The sequence below is a fragment of the Vanessa tameamea genome, chromosome 17 (assembly GCF_037043105.1).
Source record: "Vanessa tameamea isolate UH-Manoa-2023 chromosome 17, ilVanTame1 primary haplotype, whole genome shotgun sequence".
NCBI lineage: Eukaryota > Metazoa > Arthropoda > Insecta > Lepidoptera > Nymphalidae > Vanessa > Vanessa tameamea.
This window is the reverse complement of record NC_087325.1, coordinates 828,278-853,674: the sequence shown is the minus strand read 5'-3', so window position 1 is coordinate 853,674 and position 25,397 is coordinate 828,278. Positions and strand designations below refer to the sequence as shown.

General features: G+C 37.7%; 3 protein-coding genes across 4 annotated transcripts in view; 1 reads left to right on the top strand and 2 right to left on the bottom strand.

The window, feature by feature from the left end:
• LOC113394816 (golgin subfamily B member 1-like) overlaps positions 1–18,295 on the top strand; it is a 58,366-nt gene extending 40,071 nt beyond the window's left edge. The window contains exons 19-38 of the mRNA XM_064217437.1: positions 593–757; positions 1,438–1,555; positions 1,801–1,980; positions 2,310–4,021; positions 4,344–4,540; positions 9,719–9,829; positions 9,916–10,012; positions 10,144–10,205; positions 10,423–10,563; positions 10,635–10,758; positions 10,832–10,993; positions 11,316–11,500; positions 11,572–11,698; positions 11,883–12,071; positions 14,454–14,620; positions 14,740–14,859; positions 15,151–15,251; positions 15,737–15,803; positions 16,047–17,033; positions 17,072–18,295. Coding sequence (XP_064073507.1) covers positions 593–757; positions 1,438–1,555; positions 1,801–1,980; positions 2,310–4,021; positions 4,344–4,540; positions 9,719–9,829; positions 9,916–10,012; positions 10,144–10,205; positions 10,423–10,563; positions 10,635–10,758; positions 10,832–10,993; positions 11,316–11,500; positions 11,572–11,698; positions 11,883–12,071; positions 14,454–14,620; positions 14,740–14,859; positions 15,151–15,251; positions 15,737–15,803; positions 16,047–16,143 — 4,122 coding nt within the window. The 3' untranslated portion in view covers positions 16,144–17,033; positions 17,072–18,295. The remainder of the gene's footprint in view (positions 1–592; positions 758–1,437; positions 1,556–1,800; positions 1,981–2,309; positions 4,022–4,343; positions 4,541–9,718; positions 9,830–9,915; positions 10,013–10,143; positions 10,206–10,422; positions 10,564–10,634; positions 10,759–10,831; positions 10,994–11,315; positions 11,501–11,571; positions 11,699–11,882; positions 12,072–14,453; positions 14,621–14,739; positions 14,860–15,150; positions 15,252–15,736; positions 15,804–16,046; positions 17,034–17,071) is intronic.
• Positions 12,480–14,096, bottom strand: LOC135193741 (uncharacterized). The gene is made up of 5 exons (XM_064217518.1): positions 13,948–14,096; positions 13,517–13,631; positions 13,315–13,441; positions 13,057–13,177; positions 12,480–12,860 (listed from the first exon to the last, which is right to left on the bottom strand). Exons 1-5 carry the CDS (start codon positions 13,986–13,988, stop codon positions 12,596–12,598), a joined length of 669 nt encoding a protein of 222 aa, XP_064073588.1. The 5' UTR covers positions 13,989–14,096; the 3' UTR covers positions 12,480–12,595.
• On the bottom strand, positions 18,141–24,735 carry LOC113394784 (trichohyalin-like). Of its 2 annotated transcripts, none has more exons than XM_026632205.2 (12): positions 24,579–24,735; positions 23,770–23,945; positions 23,421–23,624; positions 22,467–22,587; positions 21,874–22,044; positions 21,493–21,614; positions 21,214–21,357; positions 20,813–20,912; positions 20,408–20,584; positions 19,262–19,375; positions 18,803–18,895; positions 18,141–18,352 (listed from the first exon to the last, which is right to left on the bottom strand). In XM_026632205.2, exons 1-12 carry the CDS (start codon positions 24,732–24,734, stop codon positions 18,293–18,295), a joined length of 1,638 nt encoding a protein of 545 aa, XP_026487990.2. In that variant the 5' UTR covers position 24,735; the 3' UTR covers positions 18,141–18,292. The 2 variants fall into 2 exon arrangements, with proteins under 2 accessions (XP_026487990.2, XP_064073509.1); XM_064217439.1 differs by having other exon boundaries at positions 18,141–18,349.
• Positions 24,736–25,397: the final 662 nt, after the last annotated feature.

Sequence of the window (25,397 nt, the reverse complement as noted above, 5' to 3'; positions counted from 1 at the left end):
AATATTACGTCTTCAAAAAATGCTTTACTTTAAACATTTCATAAATTACTAAATCCCATATGATTACGTTATCATAATACTAACATCGTAAATCGTGTTTGAACCATTGGTCTAATAATCTCAGTGGACTTTTCTCGTGAAAACTGGGACGAGGTATATTTAGCTCGCTGGCTAACCGAGGTGGTTACTACCAAGCGGATTAAAGACTTGTTGCTCTAACTGAGCGAGAACACAACGGATTTTCCGCAGCTGGCACCGAAACTTAAATTGTAACGCTATTCAATTCAATATAAATTTGGGTCAAATATTAAATCGTTAAACGTTTTAAGTCATGGAACTAAAAGTGTAGTTTTCAAAACAAAGGTGTAAATATTCGGGCTCCCAATTAAGAAGTGCATAATTTAATCATAAACTCAGCACTCTCTCGTACATATCCTTCATAAATCATAGCGTTGTCTCGTTTCTAATGTTCGTCGTCATCGCAATTCATAAAAGCAAGACACGACAGCTCTGTCTCGTTACAACCAGTGCTTAAAATGCATAAGCAGCCAGAGTAACAAGTCACCGGCGAACTAACGGCGGTCGGTCGCAGGAGGTGCGCGCGGAGCGAGACGTGCTGCAGTCGCGCATGTCGGAGCAGGCGCTGCGCATCTCGTCGCTGTCGGCGCGCCTGCAGCAGCAGCGCAACGACGCAGAGGCGCTGGCGCACACCGCCGCCAGCGACCTGTCCGTGCAGCTGCACGACGCGCACGCCGAGGTGAGTGCCGCCCGCCACGTACGCCCGTACGACATCACAGGAGCGCGAACTACACTGGCGTGCTACACAGGCGTCACCGTACTGTATTAAACGCATAAAAACCTCGCAGTCTGGGGATCCACGTGATGCATGTATAATGGTCCATCTTGATCCTTCTATATAAATTGAAAACCAAATACATAAGATAATTTTTGAGGATTGTTTTAGTGTAATAATTTATAAAATAAATTAAATTTTTCATAAAATAAATTGTTTATGGCAATTACATGTTTGAAACAAAATAACCCAAATTGTATAAACGAAAATGGACCTAATTTAGTTTAAATTAATCCAAAGAACGGATGTTGCAACGCCCCACGTCATTAAGCTGATTTACGACGGGTGCCAAGAGTTGCAAGAGTGGCAAATATTTCTTGTACGAAGACAAATACTCAAATAAGTAACGTTTCTTGGCGTGACATTTTATTGCATTATTGTGACTCTGCAAAATCACATTTCATTATCATTTAAGTAAATATAAAGAGTACAGTTTTGTTTGTATTGTAATTTAACAATAAAACCTGGCAAGACTTGACCTATTTATAAAATAAGTATATTTTACGGGTTTGGTTGCAACGTTACAACGTTTTCATTTAACCCTGTTCATAGTGCACTATATAATAATGTATGTATAATTCAAGGTTCAACGGTTAAAGGAAGAATTGGAGTCAAAAGACAAACAGCTGATGCGATTAAAACAAAATTCAGGGGAGAGAGAGAAGTTTGTTGACCAACAACAATCGCTCTACGGAAATTCATGTGCGTATATTTTTGTTTTCAACTTATAAATGACGATTTTTTTTTATTTTAAAATAATTTAGCTTAAAATAAATTTGAGATTATTTTTTTTGTATTTTTAAGATAAGAAAATATTTTCCGGTCAACAATTCTGTATTAACGGATTTCTCATTCAATGTTATCGTTAATGTAAACTGTTTTTGATATTTGGGTATGTGATTTCTATGTCCCGCAAAAAGCATTTATATCTTATAATGTTATTTTAGGTAACCCAAATGATAAAGTTGTTATATTAGAGAGGGAACTGTTAAATGCTCAGTCCAAAATCGCGCAACTCGAAGGTGTCGTGACAAGTCTGGAGATGGATAAAGACAAGCTGAAGTCTACAGTCAAAGAGTACGAAAGAGCACTGGCCGAAAAAGAGGACCAGTTCAACGACATTATGGGTGTGTATTTGCAAGTAGCATTATTATTGATACATTTGAATTTTATAGTTGATTTGTGTTAAAATAATTAGAATATTTTTACGATTAAACTGAAGTATGTTAAATAGTTGTTAAATTTCGGGTCCTACTTATGTGTGGAATTAGAGAGTTTGATATATTTAAATCCTTTTAATGCTGTTTTATATTTGTGTAAGTTTAAATATTTATTCGGCTTGTATTTGCTTGGATCGTATCCAATTTTGTTGCATCTATTTAGGTTAACTACAGTAAGCACGACAGATCTGTCTAGACGGGGCTCAAGACTAATTCGTTTTATGATTCATTCACAGCGCTCAAACTCGAAGATGAACAGAACCAGAATCAAAGGAGCGAAATCATAGAAGCTAAGACATCAGCTCGCACGCTGAGCGACATTGTCTCCATATCGGAGTTCGACGAGCAAGACCTACAGATGCGGCGCGCGGAACTCAAAGCTCACAATCTGAGTTTACACGGAATTGAGTGCAAAGATAAAACAAATCTGAATAGGACATTACCGCCCGAAGTTCAACGACCTTATATGAGTTCACTAAATGCGGACTATGTTGATCATTTTGATGCAACAAATTTCACACCACGCGCAGATTCGCTCCCAATACATCTAACATCGACTCAAATGAAAGATGCCTACAAAAGAAATGCTAATGAGACTACCTTATTCGGTATGATCGATAAATTGGGTGATAGTGTTAAACATTCTACTGCACAAAACATACCCGACAATTGCTCGATGTATCCAAACAGAGATATAAGTGACAGTAAAAACATCAGCGTCGAACCAAAAAAGATCAACTTTTCCTTGGAGACTTCCGATAACAAAATGCAAGAAGATGTATTCACATCTCTACGAGAGCTAGGCATTACGTTAGATGTCAAGCAAGAGAATTTCCCAGATATACTAACGCAATTAAAGCATGAAATAAAAAAATCAAGACGTGAATTGGAAGCTTGCAAGTCTGATTTGAAAAATGCTGAAGAACAGCTATGTGAGTTTCCTGCCTTGAAGGAAGAAGTAGAAGAATTAAAAGGTCTTTTAGAAAACACAATGGCGACTATGGAGAACGATAAAAAATTCTACGAAAACCAACTAGAGAATTTCTCTTCAAATAAGAAACTTCTCGAGCAAAGACTTGCGGAACTAACACAAGAAGCCGGTGAAAAAGCAAATGATCTGCATTTATTAAAGGAGGACATATTACGAAGAGAGAATATGATTCTCGAGCTCGCAAAAGAGAAAAGGAATCTTACAAACAAAATAACAGACTTAGAAACAAAAATAACTGAGCTCCAGACCAAGAACGCGGACATAGACAAATATGAAACTGAAAACAAACAATTGCGCGAAAAAATAAATGAGTTACAGAAATTGGAACAATTAGTTTCCGAAAAGAATCAACAGATAGATAGTCTAAATCAGCACCTGGACCGTATGGACGACTTGCAGAGATGCCTCAACGATAAGAAAGAAGAAATGGAGAACATAAAGGAAGCATTGGAAGAGAAATCTAATGAACTATTCCAACTGCAGGATTCAGTCAAAAGCTTGAACAGCGACATCGCTAAAGTAATAGAAGAGAACGACCAACTCAGTTACGATAATAAAGACCTCAAATTAAAATTAAGCAAACTCGAAAAAGAACAAGAGAACGCTTCGATGAAACTACAGAATAGTGAGACTGAGTTGCAAAGGGTGAACTCTCTAAACAACGACCTAACATCGAGAATAGAAGAATTAAAATTACTGAATGACAAACTCAAAGACAAGGAAACTGAAATAGAAATTCTCCACGAAGATATAAATTCGTATCACAACGAAATAGCCTCATTGAAGGAGCAACTTAAGATGGTATCCCGGAGTCCCTCGCCGGGGACCAAGAGCGAGGAGAAGAAATCGCCGGATAGACAAGCGAGTAGCGACAAAAAGCAGCTGGTGAAGATAAAGAAGCAGATTACGTTACTGCAGCATGAACTAGACTTCCATAAGAAGGAACTAAATGACAAGGTGAGCTTTATTCTATTAATTTAAGAAGAATTAAAGAAAAACTAAAAAACAAGAGATCCATTTAAAAAAATATATTTGTCTGCTATTTTTGCTAGTTTTATATTTAATAGTTATTCTAGAATATAAAAAAATAATAATGTAGTAATTTAAACTAAAATATCATATTAAACAGGTAAGTATTGAGCTTTTCACTTCCTATTTTTTAATTTCACCTTAAAATCAAATAAATAATATTTTCCCTTTATGATATTTTAATGGTTATAATTATTTATATTTGTGGATTATAAAAAATAATCATATCGTCTCGTATCGTGTTTTTTAGGCCTTCGAACTAGCAAAAGCGAAATTGGACTTAACAGAGGCAAGGACGAACATGAGTCAAGTCACGAAGCAACTGTCGGACGAACACACGGAGAACACGGAGCTGCAGCGTCGCTCTCACGCCTTGCAGCAGCAGCTGGAACAGCTCACCGCGGAGAAGCAGCAGCTCAGTCAGCAGCTCGAGGTGGTCATAGCTAGGTCAGTTACTGCTCACTTGAGTTGATATATTTTGTACTAGTAATTGAATCTGTTCAATATAACGATTATTTTTACGAAACGACCGATTTGTATACATATAAGATTTTTTCTTGTATTCTTTTTATTAGGACGACACTATTAATGAAACACAATTGAGTTTCTCTGTAAAAAGAGATTTATTTGGATAATTTTACAATAAGAAAGAATAAAATAAAATTTTGTATTTACCTACGAATTTTTACAAAAATAATATTTACATACCTGTAAAAAGAGAAACGACATTTAATGTTTATTTATTAACAATGTCTGTTCCTAAATCACAAGATACTTTATACTTTACTTTATACAATTACGAGATTGATAATATTTTTCATAATTATATTTTTTATAATTTAGTTGTCATGTCACTGCGCGTTCGATGACGGTTGATGCGCGGAATTCAAATTAAAGAATAATACATTTTTTCTTTACATCTCCCCCCCTCCGTAAAGAAAGTCAGGTGAAAATGTTTTTTCATGCACGGTCTTTAATCGTAGATAGGAGCTGGTGTTAGCTTTGAAATGTGGAAAAAAGTGGACTCTGATCTCTTATGTTCAATATTTATTTTGTAAATTGAGTTTGAAATTTTTTGTAAAATTTTGTACGGTCCAAGTTTCAATTCATCAAGCTTCTTTCGATTCAGTTTATTTCCATTTTCTATAAAAACAATATCACCGACTTTGAACTCTATATGTTTTCTATTTTTATCGTAAATTTTCTTGTTATAATTATGTGATTTGATTGTATTTTCTAAAGCTTTTTCCCTAGCCTGGATTAAATCATGGTCAGTCTTCTTCTGTTTCAGCTCATTTGGCAAAATCGTAACATCTGTACCATAAAGTAGGTATTTAGGAGCATATCCAGTAATAGTATGCTCCGTTTCATTGTATTTTTGCACACAGTTGTGGGCTATAGTCGTCCATGCCATTTTAGTGTCATGTTCGTTTATCTTGCACCGGATTTTATTAACCAATGTCTGGTTTAATCTCTCATTTAAGCCATTTGAAAAAGGAGAATTCACTGCTGTAAAAATTATGGGAATATTTTTTTCATCCAAAAATCTTTTAAATTCCTTAGAATTGATACCTGGGTATTGGTCTGATAGTATTAATTCAATACCATCACTTTCTGTACAGTTTCTTATTAATTTAATGAAGTCATTAGCATTTTGAGTACTTGATGTTAGAATATACGCGTACCTGGTGAAATGATCTAATAAAAGATGTAAATATTTCTTTGTTGATCTGGAACCTCCGAAACCTCCAATGGTATATTATATCAATAGAGCATATCTGAAAAGGTTTTGTGGCGGGACCCAAGTGGGACATCAACCCATATTTAATTTGTCCTCTTGATTTATTCTTTAAGCATACTGTACAACTTTCACAGATTTTTTTTATGTTTTTAGTCATATTTTCTGCTGTATACACTGAGCTAATCATTCTCTGCATTTGTTTAATTCCTATATGCCCCAGATCTGTATGTACACTTTTCATGAAATCTATGCTAAATTCCTCTGATATAATAATTTTTTCTTTCTTCCTTACTTTTTTGTAGTAAACATTTTGTTTTTTCATTAACTTGTTTTTTCTGCATTGTATATATTCATTATTAACCTGGTCTTTTAGAATATCTTCTAGTGTTATTATATTAACTACTTTTAACTGTTCCTCTGAGTTTTCATTTGGCCCAAGTACCGGGTTTCTGCTTAGACAATCAGCTTCAATGTTGTATCTTCCTGGCGAATATTTAATTTCGAAATCATATTGTGATAAGTAGTATGTTAGATCTCCTAATTCTTCGTCTGTTCTAGATCTTATGTTCATATTTTCCAATGGTTTGTGATCAGAAAATACAGTGAATTTCCGACCTATCAATAGATGTTGCCAATACTTTACACATTCCTTAATTGCCAGACATTCCAGATAGATGGCTTTCTTCCTTTTCTGTACTTCAGTCAATTTTTTCGAAAAGTACGCTACTGGTTTTTCTTCATTGTTATTTTGTGGTTGTTTTAGTACTGCTCCTACTCCTAATATACTAGCATCTGTGTATATATGAATAGGTAGGTTTTGGTCAAAGATTGTTAATATCGGTTGAGAACATAATATTTGTTTCATTTCATTAAATGACTCCTGACATGCATCAGTCCAGTCAAAGGTTTGTCCTTTTCTCAAAAGGTTATGCAATGGTTCCAATTTAATGGCTATATTTGGCACATATTTATGATAAAAATTTATTTTTCCCAAAAATTGCCTCACATTCTTTTGAGTTTTAGGAGTCGGGAAGTTTTTTATTGATATTAAGTTATCTTTCAGTGGTCTGACTGAATTATTTTGTATTATGTGACCCAAGTATTTAACTGTATCAGCTGCAAATGTGCATTTAGAGAATTTTAGTTTTAAGCCTTCGCATTTTATTGCTTCAAAGAGTTTTTCCAAATATCTGATATGATCCGAGAAAGTTTCTGAGAAAACTAAAATATCATCTATGAAACATACTGCGAAATCTCCAAGCTTGTGTTTCCGTATTATATTACACATTATTCTCTGAAATATAGCTGGGGAGGTTTTCAAACCAAATGGCAAACAGGTCCATTGATAGTGTCCCTCCTGCGTCACAAACGCAGTTTTGTGTCTATCTGTGATACGTAAAGGAATTGACCAAAACGCTGAGTTTAGGTCCAGCGTTGAGAAAAGCTTGCAATCTCTCGTCTTTAGTATTAGGTCGTCAATAAGAGGGAATGGTTGTGATTGAGGCACAACAATTTTATTTAAGTCTCGAAAGTCGATGCACAATCTTGATCTTTTGTTTTCATCTCTTTTATAAGCTAATGTGACTGGTGCTGCGAATGGGCTATATGATTCTTCTATTATATTTCTTTCCAATAATTTTGCAATTTGATCTTCAATCTCCTTCTTATCTTCTATTGTGCAACGATATGGTCTTTTGGAGCAATATTTTTCTATAAGTAGATCAATGTGTGCTTCATAACCTGTTACCTGTCCTATGTCATATTTGTCCTTTGCAAACACAGACTTATATTTCGAAATTAATTTATCAATCATGGCCTGTTTTTGAAAGTCTAAATGATTTATGCAAATTTTGAACTTTTCTTCAAGTATGTCTTCATTGAAGTTTATTAAATTATCATATTTAATCTCTTTAGAGACTATATCTATTTTGTCTGTTTCCTTGGAAACTATTTCACTTCTTTTTATAGGTAATTTCTGCGTAATTTTTAAGTTTTCGTTTTGAACTAGGTAAAATTCTTTTATACAATCAAGACCCACTAAAAAATCATAATCGAAATTTTCCTTGTCTATTACGAAAACATTCATTTTTTTTTCCACATCAAAGATGGCTATATCAAGTGTTATTACTCCATTTGCCTTTTTAACGCCATTAATCGTTTTTAAATTAGTATTGTTGCAATGACTGGTTTCCTTATTTTTTATTTTTAACAATTTAGAATTTATTAACGAAACGTTAGACCCAGAGTCATAGATTCCAGACACTTCAACATTTTTATTCAGTACTAATTTCACTTTGATCAATGGCGGTACTATTAGTTTTTTGGATCTTCACACTGCAATTCACATTCCAATTCTGAATTATTAACGAGCTTTACTTGCTTTTTATCTTTTTCAGTATTTGAATTTGTTTTAAACCAGCAAGAATCTTCTGAATGATAGCGTACGCCTTTATTTAATTTTTCACAAATGCTACATTTTTTTTTCTCTGGCTTAGTATCTTCTTTCTTCTTGATAAATTTTCTTCTTGAAACTAAATGTTCTAATTTTCCAAGTTCACTAAACAAATTTTTTGTTTCTACGATTTGGTCTTTGTTGATTTTGTCTGTTATAAAATCTGGTAAGCCAGCAGCAATGATATCAATAAGAGTCCCTTCATCTATTGTTTTTCTTACCTCTAGTAAAAGTTTTTCTTTCTTTACTGCATATTCTAGTAAAGATCCTGATTGGTATTTGTAAGATAAAGCATACTTACTAGCAGTCCAACCTCTATTAGCATATGTTTCCAAAAAACATGATTTCCATTTTGACCACTCGGAATGTAAGCTAAGTTTCATCATCATGGAAGAATACCAATCAGTGCATGATTTTTCAAGAAATAATCTGAAGATTTCAATTATTTCTTCTTCTTTTACGATACTAAACTTTGTACATTCTTTTTCAAATACTTCCATCCACTGGTGTGCATTCGAACTTTTACCATCAAATTTTCCAATCACAAACTTGTCAGCTAAATTTTTAATACTTTGTTTTTCTTTGTCTTGTTGACTTTTAACAAATGTTTCCAAAATTTTCACTATGGGATCTTCTGAACACCTTTTACTACCAATAGTCATTTGTTCTTGGGTAGTTTCCTCTAAAAATTGATCCTGAAACATCATGTTTCCATCCTCATCAAAATATGTTTGTAGTATATCCTGTGTTGTTTTTATCCAAACACTTCTAGTTTGATATCTTTTCTTTAATGTATTTTTCACGGTAAAGAAGGTTTTCGAGGTTTGGATATGTTTGTGAAGTGATACTGCTTGATATTCTTCAGGCATAACGAAAACTTTTCCATCTTTTGTGGCAATTGCGGTTATGGCGATATAGTTTGACTTTCCGTCTATTGATGGTTTAATTTCAAATGTAAACTTCAACGACTCCATTTTTTTTACAATAAATGTCGTTTTATAAGATTTTTTCTTGTATTCTTTTTATTAGGACGACACTATTAATGAAACACAATTGAGTTTCTCTGTAAAAAGAGATTTATTTGGATAATTTTACAATAAGAAAGAATAAAATAAAATTTTGTATTTACCTACGAATTTTTACAAAAATAATATTTACATACCTGTAAAAAGAGAAACGACATTTAATGTTTATTTATTAACAATGTCTGTTCCTAAATCACAAGATACTTTATACTTTACTTTATACAATTACGAGATTGATAATATTTTTCATAATTATATTTTTTATAATTTAGTTGTCATGTCACTGCGCGTTCGATGACGGTTGATGCGCGGAATTCAAATTAAAGAATAATACATTTTTTCTTTACATACATTTAAAAAAAATTAAACGTTTTTTGATCTTCAAGAACTACTCGTTACTTTTTTAGATTGCGCGAGGAATCTGACGTAAGCGAATTGAAAGAGAAGCTGCGGGAGAAGGCAGAGAGGTGTCAGCAACTCGAAGCGGAGCTCGGGAACATGCGAGACGTTTTTGACAGGTGAGAAACGGGCACACTCGTTGAACCGATCGATAATTTAAGCGTAGTCAAACCGAGCGCGGAGGTCTCACCGTCCTTGCCCGCAGGAGCCGGCGGGCGCGCTCGCCCACGGCGGAGCTGGAGCGCGCGCTGCGCGACCAACTCGACTACTCGCGCGCGCTGGACGAGCGCCTCGTGGACCAGGTGCGTCTAGGTGTCGTCCACTATTCAGTTGTTCCTACTGTATGTGGATTCACGTCGCCGCACACCAATCGACATTTGCTGTCGTGTATAATGTTAACATTAGATTTTGACATATTTCTATATTATTACAGATACTATCTGCGAGCAGCGATGAGCGCGAGGACGTCCCCCGACTCGCTTTAAACACTTCCAAGTGAGTTTCAGCGTTGTCTTGTCGTCATTCTTGTTTTTGAAAATCTAAATAAAATTAAACAATTATGGAATTGATATTATTATTATTATGCGTTTTATCTCAGACGCCAATGGTCTCCAGATTTACATAATGTGTAACCTAGTACACGTACCAAAAAATGAACACTCTTCGACCGATCCGATATTGTTACATAATGTAATGTTATCCCGCTGTTCAGTTGCTCAACGAGTTCGATCCAGTCGTCGTCATCGGAGCGCCTGCACAGGCTGCGCAATGAAAACGAGAAGCTGGAGATGCAAGTCAACAACTTGCAGTGCCGCCTGCAGGACAAGGACGCGCTCATCGCCGAACTCAACAGGTACGTCCGCTGCCGGAGACCGACCGGCGGTGCCGCGCAGTGGAGCGAGTCTGACGTCACGTGTGCCGCAGGGTGCGCGACAAGCTGTCGCAGGAGAGCCAGTCGGCGCAGCTGCGCCTGGAGGCCGAGCGGGACAACTCCGCGCGCCTCGCGCTCCTGCTCGACGCGCAGAAGGACACGGCCGACACGCTGCACGTGAGTACCGGCGCCGGTGACTGCTTCGATGTAAGAGTTCGCGTCACCCTAAAAACTTTGACATTTTCCCCAGAACCAAGACTCGAGCATGATCGAGATGCTTAAGCGGCGATTGGAGGGCGCGATGAAATCCGAGCTAGAGGTACAGGAGAGAGAGCAGGAACTGCTGCAACGCCTGCACCGACTAGAGCGCGCTCAGCCGCCAGCGGAGCCCTCCGACCAGCTAAAACAGGACGTAAGAATTTTCTGCTCTTTGATACAAAATAACTAAACACATTCAAAATTAGTATCGTTTATCGCTTGTTACAAAAAATCCAATATTAGTTCATAGATGTAATAAAAATTTAGTGCCCATTGCATTTTCCATAAATAAGCTATATAATAAGGCAAATGAGCGGATAGACAGGAAATAACACCAATATCTCCTCCAGCTATGGGAACCGAGACGATACGCCTCAGGCGATTATTACATTGCTAGTTTTTACCAGTCATACTGTACGAACCGATCGAAAGCGTCGGGACTAGTCTAGAATGACGATCGTGTGGTGTCGCGCCAGGAGGAGCGGGCGTCGCGGCTGCGGGGCGAGGTGTCCCTGCTGCGCAGCCAGCTGTCGCTGGAGCGGCGCCGCAACGACGAGCTGCAGAGCGCCGCCGCCGCCGCGCGTGCGCACGCGCAGCGCGACCGCGAGGCCGCCGCGCGCGCCGCCGCCGACGCGCACGCGCGCCTCGCCGAGCTGCGCAGGTGCGCTGCCACCCTACTCTTATTCATTCTAACATGATTTCCTCTCTTTATGCTAAAATTTACATTCATAGATTGAAACACGAAACCGGTGTGGAGTTGGTGCGGACGAAGGAGATCCTCCACTCGCAGACCGCGACCGTTGCGCAATTGGAGAAGAAACTGGCTGCGGTGACCAAACACCGCAGTGTGAATACGTTTGTGAGTTCTCTAATTTCATTATCGTATTTGACATCCATGTTTTTGGTTATCTTCTATTTCTGATGCGATCTCCGAATCAAACCTTAAACATTATTGCCTCAAATGTAATTCAATGCGATGAACTGTTAAGGATAAAAAAACAACTTTCATGTTCAATTGATACAACGAAATTTTTAATTCACAGACGGAAATCGAAAACGAAAAGAGTGAACTAGCGCGTGAGATGGCAACGCTCCGTCGCTGTCTCACCGAGGACAGCCCCGAGCTGCTGCAGCTGCGAGCTGACAAGCAACGCCTGCAGGAGCAGCTTGCGCAGCTCAGGGACGAGCTGGACGCCAGGAACAACCTCACCGGCGACGAGAAGGAGCAGGCCGTAAGTTTACTCGCGCTTTTGTACAGATTCATTTAATAGTTAATTCCATTCAATCGTACAACCCGCACAGTCGTACATAAGCTTACTTCGGGAACCAGTAAAACACTTCACTTTTTACACTGATTTGCACAGCTCTGACGTTGTATTTAAAAACTTACACCTAATGACACAAATCGAACTATAGAGATTATACACAATGGAAAAGATGTATGTTTATATATGTTTTAGCTTTTAAACCTTAAAGTATTTGATGTTTGTGTTTATTTTTCTTAATTATTAACTAAATATTGTTTTTTTTAGAGCTATCTTTTTATATTCTTTGAATGTACTCCTTCGACTACTAGTTATGTATTTCTTACTATACGACCTTATTTATATAACTTTCTCATGAAATAAAATTTATATCAAAAGAGTCAACTTTATTGTATTATTTTAAAGTAATATTTCATAAAAGAATTGTAAATTCAATATCGGTATTTTTATCTCGAATATATTGAGTGACCGAAACACCGGAACGTATAATGCTACGGTTTCTCGACTTTACTCTGCATTTCAAAGTCATCGATGTAATCGGTGACTTTCGCGAGTTGTCCACAATTGGACCCTTCGTCCGCTTCCGCCGCCAGCGGCTCCACCGCCCACCGCAGCAGTGCGTGCGTCGCCGACACGCAGCACAGCACGGTGTACAGCAGCACAGTAGCGCACGCCAGCAGCACTGGCCGCACGCGCTGGGTGCACTCCGCCCGCCAGCTCTCCTCCGTCAGCATGCGGAAGTACTGGCACAGCTTGCTAGAGCGATACCTTCGGGTCAATATAGAGCGGTCGACGGAGATGACACCTAGAGTGGCGACCGATGAAGATCGATCGGTTTGACTGAATACTAACACCAGATCAGTATAAAGTTGTGAATTTTTTTTCTAACTCGGACTGTACCGAATGAAATATAAAAAAGAGCGCAAAGGCGGTAACCAGAAGGCACTGTTACCGGAGCGCGGGAAGAGCGGCGCCCAGCGCGGCCGTCAGCGCGTGCAGAGTGTGCGCCGCGCACAGCACCAGCAGCCACGACACCACCAGGTACGGCGGCCAGCGGAAACTGCACAGCGCCGCTGCAACACACACGCCCGTATACGCTACACTCCACGCGTCTGGAAAATGCGATACCGAAGGACGCGACATCGCTCTAGACCGGGGCGCAGGCACAGACGCGGTGAAATATTACAGCAGCTCAGATAGCGGCGCATACCCTGCACGGCCTCCCGGTTGGCGAGCGCGGCGCACACGGCGTCGAGCGAGCGCGCGGGCGGGCGCGCGGCGCGCAGCGCGTGCGCGGACGGCGAGCGCGAGTCCAGGGGCTTCTCCGTGCGAGACGACTGGCCGGCGAACAATACTTCATTGTTATATACCATTTGGACCGTACAAAACTACGAACAGTTCATTGATCTTACGGTGGGCGAGATTCTAGCGTAGGACATTGGTAATTTTCTCTCCTTCGCTTCCACCGCTTTCTTCTCTTTTAGGTTGAGTTCCGTCTTAGTGATGGACGGGTGGTCCCCGCACATGCTTAATGAACACAAAAGTTACAACACTATGAATAAATATTTGTATAAATATATTAGTCTTAGAATTTGTTTCTTAGAATGGCTTAAACATGAATAACATTAACACAAATTTCCCATCTGTTTTAGTTTTTCATATTCATCTCCGTTTTATGACTATCAATTAATTACGATTATTAAAAATACACGAAATATTTAATTTTGATTTAATACATAAGAGTCATTGATGGGTAACCTTTTAACCCAATGCTTAAATTATATGAAAACAATTTCACATATTTATGGTATTTAGTAAACTCTTCATTTTAAAAATGACTTACACCATACTGGGTAATTTCGTTTCAGTCTTTAAAGGCTCCATATCCGCTGAGTTTTGTAAAATTTTAATACTTCATTATTAAGTAAAATTTTTGTGTAAATAAAATATATAAAAAGTCACGCAGCATAAAACTGACAACTTTCATTAGCAGACGTTAGTGACACGAGTGACAATTCCATTTTTGAAAATATGTACAAGGACAGTGACACTAAAAACTTCTTTATATGACTTGAACACAGACTGACTAATTATAATAATTAATTATTCTACTAAATTAAAATTTTGTTCAATATTTAGTGTATTGTTTTGACGTAAAGATAATTTTTATCTTACCTACGGACGAAAAAGAAACTGCCAGCTTGGATCTTGGCTTTATAAGTTTTTTCTGTATGGAAATAACCATTGTTTGACGTCTGAATCTGATTTATGCCGATAAAACAATTCCTAATGAAATGAAAGTGTCTTCCACTCGATGTGATGTTAATTGTTTTTATTTTTTGTTATCAGATCCGGTACTTGCACGGTCGGTGGATTCGCCTGGAGAGCTGTCGCAAGGCGCTGGTGTGGCAGAAGCGCTATCTGCAACGCGTGGTGGCGGGCTACGCCGAGCTGGAGCGTCGTCTGCGTCTGCCGCCCACGCCCTCGCCGCATAGTCGCGGCCTGCGCCGGTTCAAGTGAGAAAATACGCAAATATGTTTTCATTTTGTCAGGGGTTTATATTATTTATATTTTTAATCCGAGTGCACATCGGTCAAAGAGAGTAGAGCCGTAACGAGCGAGTCCCCCGTTGCAGATGCGCGGTGTGGGCGGTGGTGGCGGCGCGGCGCATGGCGTTCCTGGTGCGGCGGCGCGAGCACACGCGCGCGCTGGCGGCGGGCGCGCTGCTGCGGGCGCCCGACGCGCACAAGCCCGGGTAAAACGCTTTGAAACGCCCAACGCATGTTTCTATTTTAATTAAATATTAATAAATGAACTTCAATTTTATGTGTTCATTATTTATGATATAGTTTTTTTTATATTAAAAGCATTTAACGAGAGACGATCGGACGATGCCTCGTTTGACTCACGATATCGATGCTATCGTTACGAATAATATAGTATCGTCCTCGAAATAGAATACTTACATTATTTTGCATTATTCAATTAACCACACGAGCACACACAGACCGTTCGTATTGTCGCCGTAACGCGAGTGTTGTCGCAGCACGCCGGTCTCGTCGACGCCGTGCCGCGAGTCAGCGGGCGGCAGTGCGCGGCGCTCGCTGCTGCGCGTGCGCCCGCTGAAGCCGTCGTGCTCGCCCGCAGGTACTCGTCGACTGCTGTTCGGATACCATACCGTCTGACAGCAATACTTAGTGTTTTTGTGTTCCGATTTGGAGGATGAGTTAGCGAGTGTAGCTACAGCCGCAAAGGATATAATATACATATATCTTAGCTCGCAAGGTGGGTGGCGCGTTGGCGATGTGAAATGTTGTTTATTTTTTTTAGTGAAAATGTTCATTTTCACTTCAGCCATAGCTCGGTATGAAATGTCGGTAGTAAGCACTTGCCATCGGGTGGCCCATTTGCCTATACGCTACCTATATTATAACAAAGAAACGACTTGCTACGATGTATAACCTTAAAATAATAATTCGTAATAAATGAATCATGAATTTGCTGCAAATATTATATAGAGTAAAATTTATACTCAAGAATTATTTAATCTTCTGAGACTTTAAAACAGTTTTTCGAATTTTTAAAATAAGTGTCTACGTCTAACTTATAATTCATAAGTGATTACTTTTCAGTGCCCGAGTCGTTACAACGCTTGCAGTTCGGTGTCAACTCGCCGCACGACGAGCATCTCGTTTTAAGGTTTATTCATATTTTTAATTATGTAATGTGATAAAGGAAGATTCATAAAAATGGATATACGATGTCTTCGTATAATATATAAGCGAAATACCACTGACTGACTCATCACGAGATTTCTGTAACTATAGAGCCGGGTGATGAAGTCGCCATGTACAACTAATATTTAATGTATACAGATAAAATATTTTTTGTTTTTAATTTTTGCCGTATATTCATGAATAATAATTGGAGCAATGTGTACAGTTCCCCGCGTGGAGATGCCTCTTATCAACACAAGCTGGGCGCCGTCAGCCGCCGGCTCGCCTGCGCAGCTCGGGACACGACGCGGGACACGCCCTGACCCCGCCGGCCGTCCCGCGCGCACGCCCCGCGGGACCCGCCCTGACCCGCCGCGTCCCGCGCGCGCGCTCACTCACTGAGTCGTGACGTGTGACGCGCTGCGCACTCCGGTGCTTCGTGGGACTCGCTGCACGAACGGGACACGCCGAGTAGAAGTAGGGATACGAGTAACGCTGTGCTGGCTATGAACGAGTGGTGCAGAGTCAATGCTGAGTGCACTTTTAAACGTTCTCTGAGCATAAATATTTATTTAAATATTTGAAACGAGTCCTGATATAACAAGTAATGCACAAATAGCACTTAAAAACTTTTTCGTTTGTGTAGTTTGTATGAAGCATGAAGCAAACTTTCAAACAACGCATTTTTAAGATCAAGAAAGTGACTTTTTGAAAATAACTAATTCACTACAGAGATATACAAATTATATTTATTTGATAATAATTTATGATACGTGTCACGCCTTTCGGTGCTCATTCAGAGGCTCACATTGTGCTCGCATGCGGGCACTTAACTTCCCAATGCATTTCCTCCAGTTAAACTAAGATAGAATAGTGCCAAATTGAGAATCAATTAGTTTTATGTATTGTGTTACTTAATTTATTTATTACTTTTAGACTCGGTAGGATTGTACGTGTCGGGGACGCAAATTGTTGTTACCACTCCGCCTATTGTCTGTTTTGTTGTAGAGTGGGATATGAAAGAATTGTCTAGAACCTCACGTCCAATAATGCCTTAGTAAATATACTGTTTTATAATCTGTGAATAAAAAAATAATATTTTTTTAGATTATTAAGAAGGCATATTGATATAAAGCTTATTTTGTGTTAATTGTTATCAAATCCAACCGTTTCCAAATGTTTTAAAGCAATAGCGGGTTTTTAGACTGCTAGTGTATACTTATGTCATGTCAAGGCAATCGAGTAAACTAGTTAAAAAGTTTTATTTCAATATTCCTTCACAACTGACAAATATATTTATTCAAAACTCTGTACACGTTGATACATACCTCGAAGAGAGCACAAAACCTTGCCATATTGTCTTATTTAAGTTCGTATGTTTGTTTGTAAATGTTTATATATATATATTGTAGGCACGACAGTACAAGCTAGGATTAGGATTAGGATTAAGACGAGACGAGACGGCGACCGAACATTCTCGAACGTTCCACGACATTCGGGGCCATTCGATTGCAAACTTAGGTTACATTTTAGGGAGAGACGAATTATTTACGGTTTTTTTTTTAAATATATTTTAAGCTTTTATTTTATGTTTTCTAAATGGCTCCGATTTTTTTTTATATTTTAAGCAGGACTTTATTTTAGATTTATATTTTGTAAAACGATTGTTATTATTAACGATTTCATAAATATCATGTACAGAATATATCAAAAGTTTAGCAAATCAAGAATAAGTATTATCTTCAATTTAAAAAAATAAATTGATCAAAATCAAATCAAAAAGAATTAAAATAAATTCGTTAATAGTAGCAAACGTTATATTTTACGACGATAGACAATACTTTGTAAGCCAAAGGTAACGAAAGTATTACGAACGCTGTGTTGCGATTAATTCCATTTTATTCGACAATTCATTTGTGTTGACTTTAGAATTGATTTGACATTAGTTAACTCTTCCACCGCCCCCATCATCTACACTCATGCGACCAAAGATTCGTATAAGCTAGATTTAGTTTAGTTCAAAATTATTTCTAAGTTAATTTTAACTTGAAGCACATCGTTATGTAATCGTTCGATAATTTAGTCGCTCAACGGGCTTGATAGAATAATATCTTGTTGATTGCATGTAAATTATACATTAATATTTCTGTTTAAGAAATAATTACGATTATGATAATCGAATATGGGCCAGCCGGTACTGAAAATTTTTCGATATATATATTCGTAGTATAAAAGACTCTTCTAAAAACCACCGGCCCCGAGCGACTCAGGTATCGGCCGACTGCAACCGACGTGCGCTCTAAGTAAGTGAAACACATCATCCCATCGATCTACTGTATTCACGATCAAATTTCATCACATTGTTTCTAGTCACGAACATTGAAAACACTGGTGCCATATTGCTCTCTATGTGAAATGAAAACAGACAAAAAGTTCTAAAGTTGAGATGATAAATAAAATAATGATTATTTTCTACGACGTGGTTTCATTTGTTCCCCCAGCCCGCTGCGCCAGCGACGGCAGCGACACCTCCTGCAACACATGCCTCATATTAGCTTTTACAAACGTGTTTATAAACTATGCCAACGATAATAACAATACATGTTTAGGGCTTTAAGCTTTACATATGATGGAAATTTGTCACCAAATCTTACAGCGTCAACTCGCCGCCAATCGTCGGATAAAATATGTTACATGATTTGTGTCTTTAAATACACTCATTCTCCTTTCAAACCAGTACTCAGTAATACACAGAATATGTATTTGGTGGTCGAATAACTAGTGGTTGGTACACTTGGTGCCCTAGCCTTACTAACGGTAAAAAGCACGGTTTATATTCATTTCTAGTCTAGTTCGATTCGATAATGACCTTAAAAACTATTAAGACATAGAACATACTTATTTATCACTTTGTTACCGCATAACTTAGTTACTTTGCATCTTAAAAGTAAACGAACGATATTCAGCAAAAATATTAAAAACCTCCGTCTGGCGCGCCTGTAGACCGTTAGCTGGACCCTTCCTCTTATAATCGTCGGCACCCTGCTCATATTTAAGGCCCTTCGATGAATTCGCCTGCGATATAGGAATATCTATTAATATTAGTAATGTTTATGAAATAATTGCTGCTTCAGAATTTTATGACTATTTATTGAAACCATAATTAAAAGTTTAAATCTAACCTTTTAGATTTAGTTGAAACTTTTGATTGTGATAACATTTTGGTAAAATATAAAATGTATTTACACAGTAAAATAAAAAGAAAAGATTAGACACGTTGTCCCAGAGGCGGGATATACATATATAGCAGAATGTCGTGCAAAATCCTACACCACTTAGCAAGAGATTAATTATTTTATATTTTATACTCGTTTACTTTTGATATATATTTTTTATGTCAATCGTCAACTCATGTAATACAATCTAAGTATTTCGTCCAACCTTTTCGTGTCCCAGTCCGTCTCTGCGGTCCTCGGGCGCGTAGTGCGGGAAATGTTCCTGCATTGAGGCCGGCAGATCCGGCATCGCGTACAGGCGATACATCTTGCAGTAGCGCTGTAAATAATTATCAAAGTGACTTGAATTTATCAACTAATTTCTATATTTATATTTTAAAATTTTATCTTATATTTGCAAGGGTTAATTATAAATAATTTAATTACAGAAGCAACATTTGTAATTAATCACAAACTTGAAATACTATTGATCAATAATATATACACAATAGGGTATTATACTATGTTTCAAAAAGTACTTCGGCAAAATAAACAAGCTTTCTGGTCGTAAAATTAAATTAAAATTTAAACCCTTTTTATTCCCGCAAAACGACGGCGTTTTTTATTCAATTGGGTGTCATTTTGGTGAGGTCATATTTGTAAAAACAACAGTCGTGTATGTATGTACGATCGACACTTATTTAACGTTAACATAAATATTTAGTGTTTTTGGGAAAATAATGAATTACAAGCAAAACCAAATTCGTACTATCTGCTTTTACAAAACCGGTTTACATACATAAATTTCCCACTGCTGGGCCTTATCCTCCTCTCCCTTTGAGGAGAAGGTTTGGAGCATATTCCACCACGCTGCTCCAATGCGAGTTGGTGGAATACACATGCGGCAGAATTTCGTTGAAATTAGACACATGCAGGTTTCCTCACCATGTTTTCCTTCACCGCCGAGCACGAAATGAATTATAAAAACAAGTTAAGCACATGAAAACTCAGTGGTGCTTGCCTGGGTTTGAACCCGATATCATTGGTTAAGATGTACGCGTTCTAACCACTGGGCCATCTCGGCTCTACAAAAACAAAACCGGTTTGCATTTTAATAAATAAATAGGTAAAAATAAAATACACTGATGAAAGATCACAATTATTACTGTTTAAAGTTGATAGATATGTTGTTAACACTGAACTGTCAGTTTTTGTCTATATGACGTCACACCATGGCGGCTCCGAATGACCTATGTTTAAGTTTAAGGTCCCATAATCCAAGCAGAGTGTAATTTTTGGCGCATTTCTGAAGCTTCGGTGTTTCACCTCTGTTCCCCATGTCGGGTTAAATATATTAGCGAGATGTACGCACGTCCACGGCGCGCAGCAGCGGGCGTTCGGGCCGGCCGTGCGCCCGCGCCTCGTCGGCGAGAGCGCGCGCGTGCGCGAGCAGGCGCTGGTCGGCCACGCGCAGTTCGTGCTCGGCGCGCGGTCCGTAGAAGTGCCGCAGCTCGGCGCGTGCGCGCGCCTCGCGCTCGTCGCGCTCGTGCTGCGAGTACGTTACGTTACAATAAAACTTGGGAGTCCCTCAAACTTATTTTATCTAGATTTTAAATTTAACTTGGTCGGTTGAATCTCAACGTTATGCACATTTTGGACACTATTCGGTTACAAGCAGAAATATATTTTGATCTATTTGCTTTTTGTAACATATTTATTTCATTTTGTTAATTTATACGAATAAGAGTATTTAAGGTAATTTTAAATAATATCTTACCCATTGCTTAATAATATCCTCTCTATACTGCTGTACTTTACGCGCTTTCTCTTCTCGCAATTTCTCCTTGAAATCTTCATATAATTCTGCGTTTTTAAATCTAATGCAAAATAACAGTGTCAGGGAGTTAGCTTGCACTTTATATAGGTACTCGTGTATTTTAAAAAAGAAAAAATACAAATATTCACATGGATGCTCTCAAGGCGAATGTTGGGAACTTTGGATTCGGGGCAATTATTGAAAACTTCTCGACTACAAAACCCATAGAAAAAGAGGGCGTTGTGATTTGCACTCCTACATGTTTGCCATTTAATTAACGAGGCAATCACGACAAACGATATAACCTTATCGATATATACCTAGCATAATAGCATTTATCATCATCTCAACAACTGTATTACCTGTTCATGATTTCCCACTGGCGCGTGGTGTTGAAGTCTTGGAGAGATTTTTCTTGCTCTTTCAGAAATTGTTGCCTGGTCTCGATGCGCTGCTGCTTGAATTGCTTCTGTTTGCGGATATCCGCTTCGCGACGAGCTTCTGCCCTATAATATTAATACTATTAATAACATTATCTTTACCCGATCCGAGATTGGCTACAGCCATTCCGCCATTTGTCTTTTCGTATTTTAAACTAACCGCCAGATGGACATTGTAACCGAATTAATAATAAGACTAACGCGGCCTCCTTCTCCCTCACGGCTGCCTCGAGTCTCCGTCGTTCTTCACTCTCGCGGGCCGCGTCACCACTCTCAAGCGACTCGCTGATCTTCTGCAACACCTGCAGCCTCTCTTCCTGGATCTGAGAGTCACATTTGGAAATGGATAACAACTATAATTATTCTCTATTGCGTTTTTGGAAATATAATGAAACATTCTAAAAAGAAAACAAGAGCTGCTTGTTTACGTATTTTTTGGACAGAAAATGGTGTAGAATTTTTTAGTAGCGCCGACAAACTATTTATTACTACGTCGAATAGTAAAGTCTTTGCGATATTAATAATTTCGATGCAAACTTTAAAGACCAGTATGTATGCTAAGCGATGCATGTCGTGCGTCACCTGTTTCTCCGTGAGCCGCCTCCTGTGGTCGGTGCGCGCACGCGCGCGGGTGAGCACGGCGAGCAGGCGCTGGTCGAGGTCGTCACGCGCTTGTTTCTCGCGCTGTCGTTGCTCCGCCTCATTCTTCGAGCGCTGCATGTCGGACCAGATGCGAGCTTTCTCTGCTGCTTTCTGTAAAATTCACAAATTAATTTCCTTCTTCCCTTCAATATTTCGAGCAAAAATTTTTATGAAGATTGTACTTCCTAAAAATCTCGACCCTATTTATTTATTATTGATTACTACTAGCTATCCTTCCCGGCTTAGCTCGGGTAGAATAAGGACCTTCACTAAGTGTTTATGATGAAGGATAAACATATCAATAAAAAAATAAACCCACGACGGGGTACGCAGAACACCTCTCCAAAGTTTCATCGCAATCGGAGGAATAGTTCAGAAATTTAAACTCAAACATACAGACATTCATTGTTATTTAAAAATAAGTAGCAAATAATATAATTTACAGATACGTCATTTTACTTCACATTTCAACTAAATATTGCCAAGAAGATTCTGCAAGTCATAGCGATAGTCAAATAATAAGTAAATCTTACGAAATCCGTTTCAAACTGTCTGATAGCATCCATTTGTTCCTCCGCCTTGATATTGTCGATCTTTTGTAAGTTCAACTCCGATTCGTACTCTATGCGACTGCGTTCCGACACTTCATGAGCTCTAAAGCAAGCAATAAATAAATAAAACACAGCTTTTAGGTAAAGGAATATGTAGGTAGATATATTATATTACTAACAATTTAATGTTTTGAGAAAATTATAATGTATTTATCTTTGACGGTTAGGTGAATAACACAAATTAAAAATGGAACCTATGAACATAATCGTCCCGTTTTCATTCCGTGCATGTTGATTATAAAGTAAACGGTTGACATATTTATGTTATATATTCAAACTTTTTCGTTTCATGACAAATGATAGTTTTAGTGCGTTGTTGGCGGAACCTATCTTAACTGACTGCTCTCCGGCTACAATATTTTAAAAACGATTCGTTTTTTTGCGTATTGTCAAATTGACATGTCCATTTTTTTAAAGAAACATTATATCGTATCCCTTATTCATACTTTACTATCTCTTTTGCAAGCGCGGCCGTCTGAACCCTTCCGGTTTTAGATCCTAGGGCACACATTCGTGGATGATCACTTTTGCGAGTCCTATTACTTTTAAAGCAGAACCTACTTAACATTTGTCAAAAATATTCCCTTGTGCAATACAGCCCAGAACCAGACTTGCACTTTTTTATTTTTCTTTATCACCGCTAAGTACTACCAGAAAGTCTAAAGAAACTTCCTCATTTCCTCTTGAAATATTTTTGTTGAAATATATCAATCTAAAATAGCCTTTCAGGGCCAAGGCCACAATTCTTATTGTCATATTAAGGTCACAATTGGGGACAAAAGCCAATGGGGCACCGGCATTTTGGTAAAGACGGTACTGTTCTTAGCTTGCTGAAAAGGAAAAGCTTTGAGTTATCAATTATATCGAGTGTCTTACTGTTCTAATATTTCTCCCTGGTGCTGTTTATTAGCTTCGAATCGCCGTTTTTTACGGATCGCCATCAGTTCGTGCCACTCTTTTGCTTTGCTAATTATTTCGTCGTCGTCTCTTTTCTTCTGTTCTTGTTTCTGCTTCTGAAGTTCCTGTTTAAACTTGATTTGCTCCTGGCGTTCTTTTTGGATAACCGTTTCAATTACGGCACTGAAATCAAATCATACAAAGGTGATTTCTGTTATAAAATTAATTTGAATGTGAATTTAACGTAATTCCCAGCACTATGCTGTTTTATTAAATATATATGATATATAAAATTACATGTTTTTTTATTCGAAAAATATATATTTACCTCAAAAGCAGTTTAGGCGCATCTTTATTTTTAAAGATGGTGTCTCTCGCATTGTGTAATAGTCTTTCCTGCTCTTCCTGCTTTCGCTTCACGTATCGTTTGTAGAATTTGCTATTGGCCCGCTCGGCTGCTTCGATGCGTGCTCGCCGGAGCTCTTCGTTACGTTTATTTACATTCTATACAAGTCGATATCATATTTTTCAAGAAGCATCGTTGTCTTAATTAATAAGTATACTTTTCTATGAAATACAGTTATATTTTGTAAAATGCGTAGTACGTATGGGTACTTGAATGTTCGCGTGAGGCTAACCTAGCTTCACGCAAACATTCATTAACTTTTGAAAATAGTGTTGTTTCAATATTAGCGGTGGCAGTTAAATATAACTCGTGGTTTTGTGCAAGTTCGCCTGGGTAGGTGTCACACACACTTACAGTTACTTCTCCGTCATATAATACTTTGTATTGCTTACTGCAGTTTGAAATTAAGTCAGTGCAATTATGAATGGGGATTATATTTCCATTGACTAACTGTGGAATATAATTTCCATTTAGATAGCGCATGTCCCTTCCATTAGTCCTTACGAATCGGCCCGTCTTTTTTTTGGTAACAATAAACTAACGTCCAGGGTGACGTAATATACCTATTTAAAAACTCTAATAGAAATTAAATTATTATCCTTTATAAGTACTTGTATTCTGACTAATTTAAAACTGTTTAATTTAAAACGTCTTATTAAAAATTTAGGTTGTTTTAACTAAGACTATAAATACTAAACTATGACTTATTTTAAAATAATTATATTTCAAACCTCCAAAGAGTTAGGCCAGTTCTTTGTCATCTCCCGGCTGGTCTCGTTTAGGTACCGCACGTAATCTCGTCTGCGGGCTACCTCTTGTTCTTCTCTATTTCCTTCCGCCCATCGTTCAATTCTTGACCATTCGTCTTTCGTCATTGCAATTGGCATTGTTACTGAGAATATTATTTAAATAATAAAGAATGAAGAGAAGTATACAAAGAGAAGTATTATATATTTTGTAACCAATAAGCATTAAACATTTGTTTAATTTTTAAAGGTTTTTTTGGTAAAATTTATGTAGAGACAGATACTACGGAGAATACTTTTTCATTTATATATATGTATAACATTGATTGTATATATTTTTCGTACATAATATAACCTACCAATCGTTAATAAGTGGGATAGCTTAATTAAATAATTAAAAAAAAAAAACTGTTTAATAGGTACTACGAAAATTTTACATTAAATCGATTTAACAATCGCTACGAAACAAACGTAAATGTATTGATTGAAGTTAACGGCTCAGAATGTTGTCAGAGTGAATTAGGTTTCCGCTTTTGTATTTTGGGAAAAAGCCTTTGTATGGAGTATTTTAAAATTACGTAAGTATATACTTCTTTAGTAAAAATTTCATTAATACTAATAAATTAATAAATATTTAATTCACAGTGAAACTTCTAAAGAAAGTTATTTTTAGATACATCACTATTGTTTTCCTAAACTACTTATAAATATTATCTTTATTATTTAATTATAATGTTATAAGTGTGACTATTTTTTTAACTAAGATCTATCATATTCTTTTGTAGTGAATACCAAAGAGTATGT